This window comes from Struthio camelus, chromosome 18, assembly GCF_040807025.1.
Source record: "Struthio camelus isolate bStrCam1 chromosome 18, bStrCam1.hap1, whole genome shotgun sequence".
Classification (NCBI taxonomy): Eukaryota; Metazoa; Chordata; class Aves; order Struthioniformes; family Struthionidae; genus Struthio; species Struthio camelus.
In genome coordinates this window covers 9,809,441-9,826,228 of record NC_090959.1, presented here as the reverse complement: position 1 = coordinate 9,826,228, position 16,788 = coordinate 9,809,441, and the positions used below count along the sequence as shown (strand labels likewise).

Genomic DNA, 16,788 nt, shown 5'->3' with positions numbered 1-16,788 from the left:
GCCAATCAGTCGGTGTTCATAAGGACCTGGACATTTTAAAGGAAATTTTAAATGGATATCTTAAAGGAAATTTTAAACATTTCCAAGGCTGCTGCACAGACTTACAGCTGAGAAGGCTGTCATGTGAGTTGATGGTTAGGACTGTGGGAGAATTAAACAGTGCACTTGGAAAAAAAACTACACCATTCCCTGTGAGGAATTTAGGAAATAACTGCACAAAAGCAACAATATAGCCCAGAGGAAATCAACTGCAGTGCAGATCATGGAGAGGACTAGATGACATTTGGGAGTGTGCCTGCTTAGTCCAAAACAAAGGAAGTCTGAAAGCCTAGAAGAGTTTGGCTAGAGCTACATGCCCAGGAGCGGCCCGGATGAACTCGACTGGAAGGATTAGAATAAACAACTGAGGTACAGTCAAAAGAATCCTTTGTCTGAAACAGAGAGGTGATCTGACTAAGGTCATTTAAAATCTGTATTCTTGAGAACTCATTCTTGAAGGCATTTGAGTAAATCAAAGAACCTGTCTTTACAAATAAAAAAATAAAGGACCGCTAACATGCTAAGAGTAACTAACTAGGAATCTCACCATAAATTCTTGTTGGTCATGAACCAAATACAAGTATGTTGGTTGTATAATGTAATATTACTGTAATTCTGTAGTACTTTATTATCATTTTTAGATGCATAAGCAATATATACTAGAAATAAAAAGGCCATGTTCTAAGGCATTCATGTAATAGGCTGACAATTCCAGTATAATCTTCATAAAGGCAAAACTTGTTTTTACGACAACACAAATATTAAAACACACCAGGCTGCTTGCTCAAGTTTCAGATAACTTCCATTACCCTATATACGTGTTGGCCTACACACACGGAAAGAATAGTTTTGGATGCAGGTGGGCAGAATGGAATGTTTGCACTAGCATTATACATCTTGACTGCGTAACTTACACGATTACAGGCCACATCTTCATACATATAAAAAAATACAACTTTACTCACTTCAGTGGAGGTATGCTAAAATATACTACTACAGATTCCATTCCAAAATATCCATGTTAGTGCACATGTACCTTTTAGAAAGTGTCATTTCATACCTGCAGATCATTTACAAGAAATCTAGCCTTGCTATTACTTCTCAGACACCAGTAACATTCTTATTATACAAACTTGTAGAACAAATGTATCTTTTAACGCACTAAAAAATACTCACCTTCTCAAACTGGATCCAAACAGACGCCTGAGCTATTTAAATGATGCTAATTGTTGCATCCTTTCCCATTTCCCTTTAAGAATAACTATGAAATGAGATAGGAAGCTGAGTGTCTTCCAAAACCACTGAAATCAGCAGAGGTCAGAGATGAGCATCCAGCAGAACTAGACCCTGTCTTTGGACTTGATTCTACAGAATGACTGAAAAAGTTCACCTCTAAGCCTCTTCTCCTGGTCTTGCAGCAAAACTTCTACCTAGTATATAGAGATATTTATAAAACCTCGTGGTCTCAGTGAAACTTGTCCAGTGGCACTGAAGAACGGCCACAAAAATGGCTACTAGGGAGTAGGTTGGTTTGTTATCTAAGCTAGGCAACACGTGGCCAAAGCCCTACAGCGTGCAGCTGCCATTCTTCTTCTATGTGAGGCAGAGGTAACTGGGGAGAATACTGTTATTTATCTTGGCTATCTAATGCTTATGAAAACTGCAATCAACTTTTCTGTATTTATATCTTCACAAACATTAAGAAGAGAATGAGTGCTTCCCTGAAGTGAGGCAAGGTCAGAAGTAAAGGCACAGGTTAAATGAGAAAACACATTAAAAAAAAAAAAAAAAACAGGAGCCTTCTTAGACACCAAGAGGACCTACTCCTTAAGTTTATCAAAGAAACTTGCACATATTCATTTTGCTACTCACCTGAGAGTGAGATACCTTCTGCAAGTCCATAAGGAAGGTAAGCAAAGATGATCATCATCCCAAACTCCAGAGAGGGGGTCTTCCTTAAATCAATGTGCTTTAGCATGTACATATGAAAACGTTATGGAAAATATAAGTGAAAAACATCCCAAGAAAAATTTAAATCTATACAATTCTATTATGAATCAGTCATTATGTTTAATGTACTTATCTAGCAAATAGCTGAAAAAGTCTACAAATTGACCTATGAATCAAGTGTGGAAAGATTAATAATTTCTGATGAGGAATGTTTCTTTTTGGTAGAAGCTACTGCTCGTAGAAGTCCACCAGAACGGACAGACCTCGAGACAGAGAGTTCTGATACTGACATACCTCTACAACACTGATGACAGCAGGCCAAACTTTGGATCTAGGAGAGTCACTTCCCTACACTTTCACTCTTTGAAATCTCTCCCCTGATGGCCAGATAAGGATTCTCGCCCATAAAGTAGTGAACTGATTGCACCAAAACTATTGCAGAGAAACCACAGAGTCATTACATAGTAAAGTCTTCTTTAAAAATAGGGGAGAGCTATGAAACAGCAACTTAAAAGTGAGATAACTCTCATCTCTGTTTCAATAGAAGTAACTTCCTTTTGATATTTATGATGAGCTGAGCTAAACTTACCGTGTTTATGTTTGTACTCACAAGTGTGGACACTTGTCAAGGTTTGCAAATTCTACTGCTTTGCATCTCATGCACGGCATTGCAGCACAGCTCCCAAATACAAGACGATGACTTTGCCTCAGATGTAAATATTTGCCACACTAAACATGTAAATATTCTCCTCTCTTCAGTCACTACCCTTTTAGATACTTTCAGATGGATAAGACATATCTGCAATAATATTAACAGTGACAAAACACATTCACGCATTCTTTGAATCACATCCTTGTCTCAACTCTCAAAATACTTCACCTGCCATCTTTGTTAGAATTCCAAAGACTAGATGGCAGTGACACAAAAGTCCACTTTCCTCCTGGGTCACAAACCACCAAGCTTCAAACATATTTATCTGCTGGTAACTATTATAGATTTCCTTTGCTTCACCGAAATGTTGCATGCTTATGGTAAATCTAATACTATGAGGCACAAATAACAATCATATATCAGGGCAAATAAACTACTTTTCTGTTTGGCTTTATATCACTTAGATATCAGCGAAAGAATGCTGAAAAACTCTCTCACTCTCTCATTGAGATATACGGAACAATTTAAAAGTTCAAGGAATCATTCTAAAGAACCAAGAGGGTAAACACGTCTGCATTTAACTGAATACTCTGTTGTTCTTATTTACAAAGTGCTTAACAGTATGTTCCACATCACATGAATATCTGTTGCATAAGCCTAGCACAAAAAATTGCCTACAGTGAATTCTGTGTTAACGTTAAAGCAAGCTTTCAAAAGTAACAAAGGTATTTGACTTAAACAAACATCCCTCCTTATCTCAGTAGAGAAGCTTTGAGTTGTTTAGCAACCAACTCATGTAAGCGGAAAGGCAAAAAGATATAACACAACATAAGCCCAGATCAGTAGTATCTACATTCAGCCGGCCGAATATGATACATAGGGACATATGGGCAGGCTTGACTCAAAAGCCCTGGGGAAAAACAGCTTTTTTGGGGGGGGGAGAGAGAGTTTTATTTATGTGAAAGAAGAGCTTACACTTGCACTAATGGATCAATATTGAAACGAAATTAACATATTGTGAATTTAGAGAACAATTACCATATTTTGTAACACGGAATATGAGCTACTGCACAGCATCTCAAACTTTAATTATGTTCATATACCCAAGTGCACTAACATGAAAACAAAATGAGCACGAGAAAATCCTCAGCCAACAGAATGAGCTCTAATAAGAAATAACCTCTAAGAAACACTGGAGAATATGGGAACAAAAAATAATATTAGAACTTTAGAGGTCACCAATTTACATGTGTACCACATTACCAAAATTAAAAAAGGATATTAATGCAGAAATAAGGCCAGTAAGTGTGCCAAGTGCTGCAGAGCCAAAGAACATCTTAAGAAAATATCCCAGTGCCTGTAGAAAGGTTTGCCATCCACTTACATCTGACATATTTTCTCTTGTCAAACCTTCCGCTGTGCTGGAAATGATTAAAAAATAAATAAAAAGGAACAGTTATAAATTCTAAGCCTGGACATAAGCCAAATACCTTTTGAGAGAGGAAAAAAAAAGGACTTCCCTCTCTTTGTTGCTGCCACTCTTAAAAGGCTTCTACTATGATACATATAACAAGAAGAATATCAGGTGATGCTAGTCAAGCCTTGGCGTAGTCCCCAAGGGGAAACCTAACTCTGCTCGAAATCTGGAAATCCAGCATTGCTCTTCTGAAGAAACCTCAGAATGGTGAAAATAGGCTATGACAATGCCCAGTATTTCAAAACAATTTTCAAACTTTCAAAGAGGAAAAGAAGGCACATGTTGCAGTGGTGAAAAGTCAGCCCAAGAAAAAGTAAAGAGACAGATCATGTGATCCTAACAGGACAAACAAATAGGAAGACCTCCCCTCAAATACCTAGGTGTGGATAAGAGGGAGGAAGGTCACTGGAGAAAACCAAAGATGATCTGAAGAGGAAAGAGGAAATCCTTCACGGTCTTCTGTAAAAGGACCTACAATTGCACTCCTTAAGAAACAGTTCCTTCAAAAATGACTTTAACTTTACTACCTTCCTACTCAGCAGCTCTGCTCCTTGTAAACATTCATGGTGACATCTGTTGACTTCAGTAAGAACATGAAGATATGGCTGCATTTTTTCACTCTTTCAGTCTCAAAGAAGTATAATGGGTAAAGGATGAGGATACTGGATGCTCTTCTTCCTTGCAGTAGCCTCAACATAAATATTTAAGTAGGTTCTTACTGCATAAGTGTCAATGCATCCCCCAAACCTGAAGTCTTGATTCTAGGTATAAGCCAATGATACCGGATCTACAGCTGCATATTTGGCTAGGAAAATATTTTTCTGCAAGATTGAAAGGAACTTCTTGGATTTCAGTTGTCAGGACACTCAGATGGAAAGACAGCTGATAAACTTACGGACTTACAAAGCAACCAATTCCAATTTGGGGGTCAATAAGATGAGGCACTGAGGAAGCTGCAAAAAGACAGTCATTTACTGTCTTTTGCCTATGCAGTTTATGTCAGAAAAGAGTGAAGTGCTTTTAACAAAGAAGGATCAGTATCAAAACTCAGCTTTAAGCCAGAAGCACATGATTTGTCGCAATTGGACATGGAAGAAATATTGTATACTTGAATAACTCTAATTAAACAGAAAAGAGTGTCATTGCAGTGTTTCATAAACATGTGTAGGTCAAACGCACTTACTTAGTCAAGACGATAGAAACTGCATCATTGAGAATGCTTTCTCCAAAAACCAACATGTTAAGCACCGGATCCACATTGAGAGCATTGAAAATGGCAATAGTAGCCACCGGGTCAACTGCAGATATTAAAGAGCCAAATGCAAAACTGGGAGAACACAAAACAAAACAGAAAACTAGAGTACAGAAAAACATGCACATAATAAATTTACAAATATACATTAACAACTAGTAACACAGAGGTTGTATGCTGTAGAGTCCATACATATTAACGGAAAGTTCCCTTCCCACTCATGAGAACTTCAGGTGAAAAATGGGATTTTTTTTTTAATTTACTGATGTATCAAAGAGAAAAGCTGTTGTCCAGGTGGAAAAGAAGTTTGAGAAATATTTATCTCCCAACTCTCAACAGCAGTATCCATGTCTTGCTACAACTAAATAAGAAAAAACAACCATGTATCATACATGCATAGTGTCACCTGTCCAGGAGTATTAAAGCCTATTGTCTAAATGGAACGGTTAACATTTCATTACTCTGGAATCCAAAGATATAGACTCCAATACAGAAGCAATGGGACTGTTCTGGTGCATAAAGTCAAATGCTGGAACCAAGTAACAAAGACTTTTCCTGTTCATGCATATTTTACTTACCATGTTTCTTGCTTGTCACTGAAATTATTTATGAATTTTAACAGAAAAACACTGTACTTGGCTATACAGTAAACAAATAAAAATCTCAAATTTTTATTGTACTAGGAACAAAATGTGTATTTAACTGTAGATTGGTGTACTTCTAAAAAACTGATTAGATACTTTGCAAAGTTCTTGAAAAATTTACACTATTGATACTGAAAAATTAATTCTGTCTCTTAAGAGAAGTTCTGGATACACAAGTTGTGCTTTTACGATATATTTTAATAATCCCAATTAAATAAAGTTTACATATTTTAACTTTAAGGTTAGTTAAAAAACAAGTATGCTTATGTTCCGGAAAACTCACTTAGCACAGAATACTATTTGGTAGTAAGGCTGTCATAATAGAGCTCAGAAATGTTAGATCCATTTAATAGTTTCATATACTATACTGAATTTAAGCAATTCAAACAATAACCAGAACAACTGGCCAGCTACAGTGCATACCCCATCTACAGCGTTATCTCGATGAGTCCTTCATTCGATATATAGTGCACCATTTCACCAAGAGCTTACCTGTCTGTCATGTTGAGTTTATAAATTACATCAGCCTGAAAGAATAGGCAAAACATAAATTACAATCAACTATGTGTTTCTTCCATTTCTTAAAAAATATTCACCAAATCTAAGTCCATTATGATGAAAAAAATCATAATAACAGCTTTAGTATACCCAATCTAACACTGCCCTCTAACAGTGATATGTTACAATTCTGGTCACCAGATTCAGGAAAGACCAGCTGAAAATGGAACACATGCAGATGAGTAGAGTAACTAAGGCATTCAAAGGAATGGAAACGTGGGAGAGGCAAGTAGGAAAGCACAGATTGTTCAGCCTAACAAAGCGAGGTCTAAGAGAAGATATGATTATCTGTGTCTAGAACTAATCAAAGAGGAAACGCCAAGAAAACTTTGGCATAAGACTTTTTTATGCTAAAGAAAACCGTTGGCATAAGAACAAGTAAGTTTAATACTGCAAATTTGAATATGGCTTCTAACCCTTAGAGAAGTCAACTTCTGGAACAGCCTTCCAATTGAAAGATCAGGGAAGTAAAAAATGTCAAATTGTATTCAAGCCTTAACTGCTTTTAATATGGAGCACGATATACCTATGGAGAGGTTATATAACATTGCCTCCATGATAGCAGAGAGCTGGACTTGGTGACCCAGGAACTCACTTTCACTCTGTTTTTCTGCCTGGACTCTCAAAGGACAAGTTGGACATACATATGCGCTGCAAAGAGGTTTTTCTTACCTGGCCCAAAAAGTAAATTCCTCCACCTACAATGAAAGCTGATATTGCAGTGCCAAATACAGAAAAGAGAGTGATGGAACCAATGTTCTGAAAAAAATTACCCTGGAATACAATAATAAAGACAATGAGTAAAAACGAACTGGTGGAGGAGTCGTGTTTTGGTTCTGCATCTGTACAGTTCTATCTAAATTAGATTCTGAGCCACAGCTGCTCTTCAGAGACAATTAAACCACGTTAGTTTGGTTCCAGGTATCCCAATACGTATATCCATACCATTTGCCTAAAGAGACCACTCTTTCGAGGACAGCAGCGAAAGATTGAAACGTGAATAAAGCAAAGCTGGCAGGCCTAGCTTGTTCTTCCTACCAGTTTGATCCTCTAAAAATCAGCTTTAGCTCAAAATCTTCTTCCTTCTGCTATTTTGTTCTGTCCTCTTAAGGTTAAAAATCTAGGAATCCTTTATGTGCAATACGTTCTAAACTAACACACTTTTCAGTTTGTACTTTACAAGAATTTCAATCTGTGATTTTACTTCATTACAAATAGCTTATTTTTCAACTAGTAATTAAAAACAGGTTAAACTAATCGCTTTCCTGACCTGCTTACATAGGATCTAATTCTCATTTAGGTTAGTTATGATTATTAAGATTTCTTACATAGCGATAGTACCTGCTCTGGCTGATGACAATCGTGGAATCAAAAGTTCACTCAGATTTCAGGTACTGCTCTAAGCCTGAGAATTTGAAAGTACTCTCCCATATGTTGCAACCAAAAAATCCAACTCTGTTTTCATTCCAAAAATGTGCGTTTGAATGCAATGTTTTCTTATATGAAGGCTTTAACCTCTTTAAAGGAAAGAGTGTATCTTAGTACACTCAAAAATACAACTGATTTTCTTTAGCTAAGCCAAGCCCAAAGTAAAAGTATGAAGTGGAAATACGGCCACTGAAGCAGCGTATAAGGAAAAATAAAAAATATTTTGGTTTTCATCTCAGGCCATTCTTTCTCATATTGTGGGTCTCAAGCAAAAAGTGGCAGTAAAACCCTGTGGCACCCAGGACAGGATTTCAGTTTGGTACCCTAACAACAAACCAATCCTCAGGCAAACAGGGTGGATATTCACAAGCACTTGGACATATTTCCCATCGGAGAGATCTGGAAATTAGTCCATTTATTGCATACAGGGTATGTGGAAAAAGGCTTGTAAGAAATGGACTAGCAACCAGGATGCTTAGGTTGAGATTTCATTAGCAAAAATCTTCAGTGACAACACCAATTTACACTACGATTCCCTCCCACCGCTCATTCCCTCTCCTCCAGCACAGCTCAGATGAAAAGGCCTTATCCAGGGAGGACCAAAACTGCCTCAGCCAACTCGATCATTGCAAGAAACGTCCATGGATTAACAGCCTCTCAAGCAGAAAGAGAAAATCCTTGTAAACTTATCAACTTGCCCCTTCTTTAGAGGCAGATTGACCCCACCTTTCCCACGTGCGCACCTGCTCCTTCCCATTTTGCCTCCTTCACATCATCCCTTGTGCAGCTCTGCTGAGGTGACACACCTCTTGGACCACGGAAAATAACCTCTGCTGCAGTACTTACAACCTTGCCAGCACTCAGTTAACAGTAACAAGCTACATTGTTGCATGCGGGGTTAAAGAGGCTAAATTTCATTTTCAATTCTATGACTAACAATATGGTGGAATTCAGTGCAATTTATCTAAATTCCATTAGAACAACTGAAAGCAGAATCTGTTTCAAACAAAACCTCATCACATAAAACGAGCATATTGCAGGGGCTAACCTTGTGCAATGAATATCCAGATTCAAATATAATAGGTGGAAGCAAAAGCAGAAAAAACATATTTGGACGAAACATTTCTTCCTCCTGCAAAATAAAAATGAAGTATAATTTCAAGGATATCATGATAAGTGAAACAACATCAAACCTTCCAAAGGGGAAATTACTTTTTAAAAAAATAAAATACATGGGAAAATGAAAATTACAATAGTATTTCTCACTTTTTACCACAAAATAAAAGATTGTAGAATATTAAACTACTTCAAGGCTATTTTTTAAATTCCTTTTTTATCGAGTGATAGAAAACCAAGTGCTACTTGTTTTAAATTACTGTTCCCAAATAAGCCGAAAACAGAAAAGAGATTTTTTTCTGACAAAGGAAAAGTGTTTCTCACAAAAAGTATTTCCATTTTATTGCACACTCTCAAAACCTATAAGGATGGTCAAGGAATTTGGACTTCCTGGCCACTGATCTGAATATAATCTAGGCTAACTGTGGTCAAGTACAGTTTCACTAGAAAGCTAATCAATGGACCACAAGAAATCAGCTCACCATCTTAGTACACTTGCAAGTGAACAGGCTCAAGATATATAATATTGTTTGGACTCAGAGGCTTGATTCTTCTTGGCAAATACAATTAATGCCTGTAATTTAATCTGATTCTTCTGATGGTTGCTTTTTACTATTAGAGTGATATAAATGCAGCCTACTGCAAAGTAAGATTGCATTTTTTTATTTTTATTTTTTGCAATCTTATTCTCCAGTGTTTATTTCGTCACTTGGCTAAACTGTTTTGTAAAGTCATACTATCAAACTGGCACCGTTTTTTCTTGCTGGCAGACTAAACACAGAAGGCAGATTCATCATGGTTCAATGTGCCTCCCTACCAACCACGCTCCCTCTTGGCCACACAGTGCTGAATACAGCACAACTTGTCACCTTAATAAACAACAATTAATTGGTTGAAATCAAGGTTAAACAGCTGACTGACTGTTCTGCTAAATCATCCGCCTTCAAAACAGAAAACATTCATCTCTCTAAAGTCTCATTCATATCTCCAACAGCGATAATCATCTTAAAGGATTTTCGGGACTTAGAAAATAAAACTCATCCTTTACACTGAGACGCTTTCCCCCGCAGCACACTCTAGTCCACTGCTCTGCATACACAGTTCAGTGCGTGGATGGCTAACGCTACCCTGCTTCTGTCAATTCAGCAACTGCATTAGACTAAAAAAACCACATTCTAATTGCTTATACAGTTTTAAAAGCCCTTAAAAAACAAGGATTTGGACAAGCAGAAGAGAAATCATGAAAAGGAAGGAGTGAATTTACGCTACGTTGAAGTAAAGACCAGGAAAGCAAAATACAAAGACTAATTGTCAGCTCTGTTAACCACCAAGAATCTGCAGCAAGCATAAGGTCCACTGATCACTTAGTAAAGCACGACTGCAAGAAATTACACTACAGAGTTCTTAGGGCAGGGATCTGGTCTAAGTTTTGCTTTTCACATAAACATAGCCTACAGTTACATACAGTTAAATATACAGTTAATTTTTTTTGTATGGCAGATAAACACAAACTCTCTGGTAAATTCAAAAATTTTTAAAAGGATTTAAAATTAATTTTCAAAAGTACCTAATAGTCATTGTTAATTAGAACTTTTCACATCTGAAACTGTAACAGCCTAAGCTTTAATAGGAAGAGGAACTTAAGTAATCAAATAAGAACGTCTTATCTGGGACACTATCTTAGCTGATAATATGAGTCAAGCCTAGGCAGCATACCCAGTGCCTCTCAAGGTTTGACCACTTCTGACCAGAAATAATTAGCCAATTCAGCAGCTCAGTATTTCCTGTGTTCGCAGAATCACTGCTCAGTACAAAGCCTATTTTAAACTTTCTTTTTAATTCCTGCAAGCCTGATCCACTTCAGATTATTTTAGTTAACCAGTAAGAAGCTATTTCAGAATGCTAATTTTGTGGATTTTTAACTGACTTTCAATTTTAAGCCAAATCCAGCCCACAAAAGTCAGGAAAGAAAAAACATCATCTAGCAGTAACTCAGGCACCACCCTCTGCTCTTTAATAGTATGTGTTGACAAATTAAACATCATAATTTTTCTCTCAAACTATGCAATTGCTTAAAAGAACGCACACTGAATTAGTTGACAAAAAAGAAGTACCAAATTTAATTAAAAAGCTACATTTTGTGGAAAATCTGTGCCCTTCAATGTGTTTCAAATAATAAAAAAAAAACAAACAACTTCCTCTATGGAAATAACTGCCAAGGAAAAGTAAACTGCAAGCTAGGATTAAAATGCACTACTCAGAGATTTTTCAGCTTGCTAATATAAATCTTGTTTAAAACTGGTGATTTAAATCACTGTGATTTCAGCCAGTTCACTGATCTAATCCTAAAAAACTGTTTGATCCTACGAAATAAAACAATAATTTAAATATTGCATTATCGTAAATTAAAGCAGAAATAATGAAGCACTCATTGCTTTGATGACGTGGACAAAGCTGCAGAAGACAAAAGCCTTGCTTCGCTGTAGGGTTCACCTCTTGGAGACATTTCTGCCAGGATTCTCCCTCCCTGGGGAAGCCTCTGTAACTCCACGCAGGCACGGATAACACCTCACAGCTTCACAGAGTAATTCTGGTCGGAAGGGACCTCTGGAGGTCCCAATCCAATTCCTTGCTCAAAGCGGGGACAACTCCAAGCAATTTAGGTTGCCCAAGCTCAATTTTTGAATATCTTCACGCATGGAGATTCCACCAGCTCTTTGGGCACCTGCTCCTGTGTTTGATTACCCTCACGGTGAACATTTTCTTCCTAATATCTAAGTCTATAAAGCACAGAGCACCAAGACAAGGACAGCCTTCTGCACAGCTACTTTGCCTCTATTTTCTGCTGGATATAAAGCTTGTGTAATGCTGTCAGTATCTCAACCAGAGTGAAAAAAGTGGCTGCTTCAAGCACACTCATTTCTGCAGTCTTTACAGAAGAAACTCGAGCACCCAAGAAGCATGCCAGGCTGCATGGACTGCTTTGTGAAGCATCCGTTTATAGCACTATAATACGTTATAGTTTTAAAGTCATGCTGAAAATAGTAAGTAAATAAAAAAAATTTTGATTTTTAGCACAGCCATTCTGAAGAAGCGTTCCTCTTTTCCTCTATGAAACCTCTGTTAACATCCCCAGGTAAAATATGTGCATTTACAACTGTATCAAAACACATTTTTTCAATGAAAACACCTACAGAAATAACTGTAAAAGGCGGAGCAGCACTAAATACATTAAGATAGTCAAGAAGTACACAGAACAAAGAACTGAAATGCCGCATTTTTTACTATAACTGGTCCCACAATGCAAAATGCCCAGTATCCTCCACTACCGTAAATCTAATGGGATCAAGTTTGGTACCATGCAAAGGATTATTGGGGAAAAACATTATGTAGAAAAGATTCAGCAGAATCAGGACCTAAAATACTTGTTGCGTTATTATTAAAAAAACTCCAAACTTTGGCATACAGTATAAAGTACATATGTTTTTGGAAATTATATCAAAAGAAACTAATATTACAAACAGTCTTATTTTAAACAACTAAGGACTGCTCTACAACTAAAAACGAATTGCTTCAATTATACCTTCCAGTTGGCCAGCTTTTGAGCCTCTATGATTTTTATAAAAGCTCCCATGAGGATACCTAGGAGAGAATAAGATAATATTCTTAAAGCATTACCCACAAAACACATCATTATTTCCATTAACTGCTACAGACTCTCAGTCAACAGGGTCTTAAAAGTAAAAACACAGCAAAACATGAAGCAGGAGGTCTTCTATTCCTAAATCACAATAACACAGAAGTGGTTGTGTGTTTAAGACAGCTTCCAATAAGTTTCATAATTAAAAAGATTCCCTACACAAAAAACTGTCATTTGGGGGTTCTACATATTCAACACTTGTATCAAGAGCACTGTGCTCACTGCTCAGAAAGGCTTTTCACCTAAGTTGCATTCAAATGAAATTCGCCCTTTCCTTCTGAAGAATCAGAAGCTGAGTGAGATATACCTGTGACAGCACAAAAGCATCACGTCATTTCAATGCTATTCGCAACATTAACACAGCTTAAATGAAATCAAAGGCTTTCTGCACAGAAGTGATTTTTGTCTCAATGAAATCCTAACACCAGCAGTGAACTAGGGGACAAATTGCAGTCAGGGTGGAGACACTGACAGAACTATTTCCCAAATGGACTACGCATATTTTAAATCATTTTGAAATACTAATTTGAGTATAAAGTAATTTTATCAAAGATGTTACAAATCCAATGGCTAGAGGTCATAGTGCTCTTTCCTTTCATCCATCTTCAAAGAGATAAGACAGAAAACTCCAAACTAACAAGATTTCCTCTGCAAGTCAAAAATGTAATTCATAGCTGGTCATTAACTGCTTTCAAGGATTAACGAGGAACTTGTCATTAGCCAGATTCCACATTTGTGTTTCTGTATAGTTCTTTATTATTTACAGAATGGAGGCTTACTAGTCAAACGCTGGTATGCAGAAGTGAAAATTCACTGAACGAAAGGTAAAAAGTGGCCAAGAAGCTTAAAGCACGCTTTCCCGTATTTTTTATTCTGTCATACTGTAGCTATCAAAAGAGTCTTACAAACAGCATCACATGGATTACTCCTGATGGATGTGTCATACACCCAATGTTCCACGAAGCTAAGCCTTCTTTCATACAGAACTATGCGACGGCATCGGTACCAGAGGACAGAAATAACCACCCCATGAAATGGTTTATATGGAAAAGAAGAACAAATTTTAATGAAGGAACATCAAAGGTCTGCTGTTCTTTGATGGAGGATGGAACTCAAACACAGACGCTCACATGCCATGTTAATATATACTAAATACAGATCTCAGTACTAACATAGAGGCTTTCCATTCTGGGATGGAAGCAGGGTCAGAAGCCAGGGACTAGAACGTTCCAATTTTTGCAGAGTAGCAACACTGTCTTTGACTGGTACAGACACTGCTTGCATGACCTAACAAGAAGTTTATATGAAAAAAACCCAGCCTATATTGTTGAAGGCACAAACTTCATAAAGTGCCCTTTTCAAACAAACTTTGAGTAGTTCATAAATTAGCACTGAGAGCCCTCACATAAAACTGTTTAGGGAGGATCGGAAAGAAAAGGGTATCCCTAAACTCTCTTCCACAGAAGTGCTTAAGCACCTAAATTACACTAGAATAGATGAGTTGTGCACTTTAGGAATTGGGTATCTGAGTCACTTTGCAGATCTTGTTGTTTATGATCAATTATTGGGAGAGAATTCAAAGTGGAAAGAGCACAGAAACCCAGACGATTTCACACTAAAGATTCTGCCTCAGATACTTTTTTTACCCAGCTGCTTTGTAACTACAAATACTGTCATTCTGCAAAAACTGCAAAAATTCTGTTTTCTTAACATTGTTAATACAGGAAGGCCCATAACCTAGGCAGGAAAGATAACATGAACCTGTCACAGACAGATGTGGGTGACAACCTATGTCAATTCAACCTTCTCTTCAGGATGCAATGAGTAAAAATGAGTAATGGAGCATAGGAGAACTAGAGAGAGCGCAAATGTGCCTAATCCTTTAAGATACTTGCATTCACTGATAACAGCAGTGAGATTTTACAGTCCTACACAAATCTAACAGTTGGTAGACATTGCTTACTAGGGAAATGAGGATCTCTGAAAACCCTACAAATCTCTAAAGCAGCAACGTGTAATATTTCTGGCTGTTTGGGCCATGCAGTTGCTTATGGTGGCAGGCTCTGAGGCTCTGTCTTTCTGCCACCTTCCTCTGCAAGTGCTGTTTCTTTAGGACTTTTCATACCAAGACAAGGAAAAGAATAAATTCTGAAAGAATCATTTCTATCTGGCAGCCTGCTCCAGGAACTCTGGCCCCTTCCCTACCCAGGTTTCTGGCACAACCAAACTAATGCTATCTTCTCTGTGGCTTGCTCCAGAGGGATTTCTTGAAATTGGACCCTGGAGTAGGCCAACTATGGCCTGGGGCTACAGGCTGGGCATCTCTATCCTATGAGTTCAAGATACTTAAGCAGCTTGTCTCAAAGAATTTTTTTTTTTTTTTTTAAAAAAGAGGAAGAGCTAATCACAAGCTGACTCAAACAGTGTTGTGGAAATGGGAAATCCTTTCAGCAGAACCAGGGTTGCAGCCCACATACTTATTTGTTCTGAATAAGCATTTTGATCTGGTCTAGGCCAGAAAAACAGTGTAATCAGTTCACAGAATCACAGAATCGTTTAGGTTGGAAGGGACCTCTGGAGATCATCTAGTCCAACCCCCCTGGTCAAGCAGGGTCCTCTAGACCATATTTCCCAGGATTGTGTCCAGGCAGGTTTGGAATATCTCCAGCAAAGGAGACTCCACTACCTCTCTGGGCAACCTGTGCCACTGCTCAGTCACCCTCACAGTCAAGAAGTTTTTCCTCATGTTCAGAGGGAACTTCCTGTGGTTCATTTTATGCCTGTTGCCTCTTGTCCTGTCGCTGGGCACCACGGAGAAGAGTCTGGCTCCATTCTCTTGGCACCCTCCCTTCAGATACTTATAGACATTGAGCAGATCCCCCTGGAGCCTTCTCTTCTCCAGGCTGAACAGGCCCAGCTCTCTCAGCCTTTCCTCATAGGAGAGATGCTCCAGTCCCCTCATCATCTTGGTAGCCCTCCGCTGGACTCTCTCCAGCAGTGCCATGTCTCTCTTGTACTGGGGAGCCCAGAACCAGACACAGTACTCCAGGTGAGGCCTCACCAGGGCTGAGGAGAGGGGCAGGATCACCTCCCTCGACCTGCTGGCCACACTCTGCCTAATGCAGCCCAGGATCCCATTGGCCTTCTTGGCCACAAGGGCACATTGCTGGCTCATGCTTAACTTGTTGCCCACCAGGACTCCCAGGTCCTTCTCCACAGAGTTGCTTCCCAGCAGTCAACCCCCAGCTTGTACTGGGGCAGGGGGTTATTCCTGCCTAGGTGCAGGACCCTGCACTTGCCTTGGTTGAATTTCATGAGGTTGTCTCAGTATTCTCCTATAATTTGTTCAGAGAATTCTGTTTATTAGTTTTGTCTGACTAGGAAACAAATGATGGAGCTTACTACCTGGAACCATGGCAGTCAACACATCTCCTGCATCTGTTTTCAATTACCGCTTTCATTCCTTGTTTACTTTTTAATCTTGACACCTTTGCACTCTTTGACCAGTAATGTGTAATCTCTCATATTCTAATCTAAAACCCAAACCATTTTTAAATACCAATAGCTACAGCTGGGAGTAACATACTAATAAGCTGATTACGTTGATCCCTTGGTGGCTTATCTGCCAAAATAAGACATCATCTGTAATTTTACATGCATTTAAAATGACTTTTTTTGACATACACAGATGATGACCTCTCACCTTGTGGAGGTTTACTAACTCTACTTATTATATGACATGAACTGCTTTTACAAATTAATTGAATAGTAACAACAGTATGAGAAAACCAACATAAGCATATAGTACACTGAGACAGCAAAATTTGTATTTTGATGAAAACCTTAACACCTCTAAGAAAGTTTTGTTAGACAGCTATGAAAATTTACAGATTCAAGCAAAAAAAAAATCTTTATTTCTGTCAAGCAAATTAAAGCATTAGGGGTTTATCATAGTAAAATAAGGTATGGTTA

General features: G+C 38.0%; 1 protein-coding gene across 1 annotated transcript in view; it reads right to left on the bottom strand.

The window, feature by feature from the left end:
* Positions 1–16,788, bottom strand: part of SLC9A8 (solute carrier family 9 member A8) — a 35,520-nt gene that overhangs the window by 9,473 nt on the left and 9,259 nt on the right. Inside the window, exons 4-10 of the mRNA XM_068912217.1 lie at positions 12,700–12,758; positions 9,049–9,132; positions 7,245–7,346; positions 6,507–6,541; positions 5,302–5,445; positions 3,924–4,062; positions 1,912–2,017 (exon numbers count right to left, since the gene is read on the bottom strand). Of these exons, the coding sequence (XP_068768318.1) occupies positions 1,912–2,017; positions 3,924–4,062; positions 5,302–5,445; positions 6,507–6,541; positions 7,245–7,346; positions 9,049–9,132; positions 12,700–12,758 (669 nt within the window). The remainder of the gene's footprint in view (positions 1–1,911; positions 2,018–3,923; positions 4,063–5,301; positions 5,446–6,506; positions 6,542–7,244; positions 7,347–9,048; positions 9,133–12,699; positions 12,759–16,788) is intronic.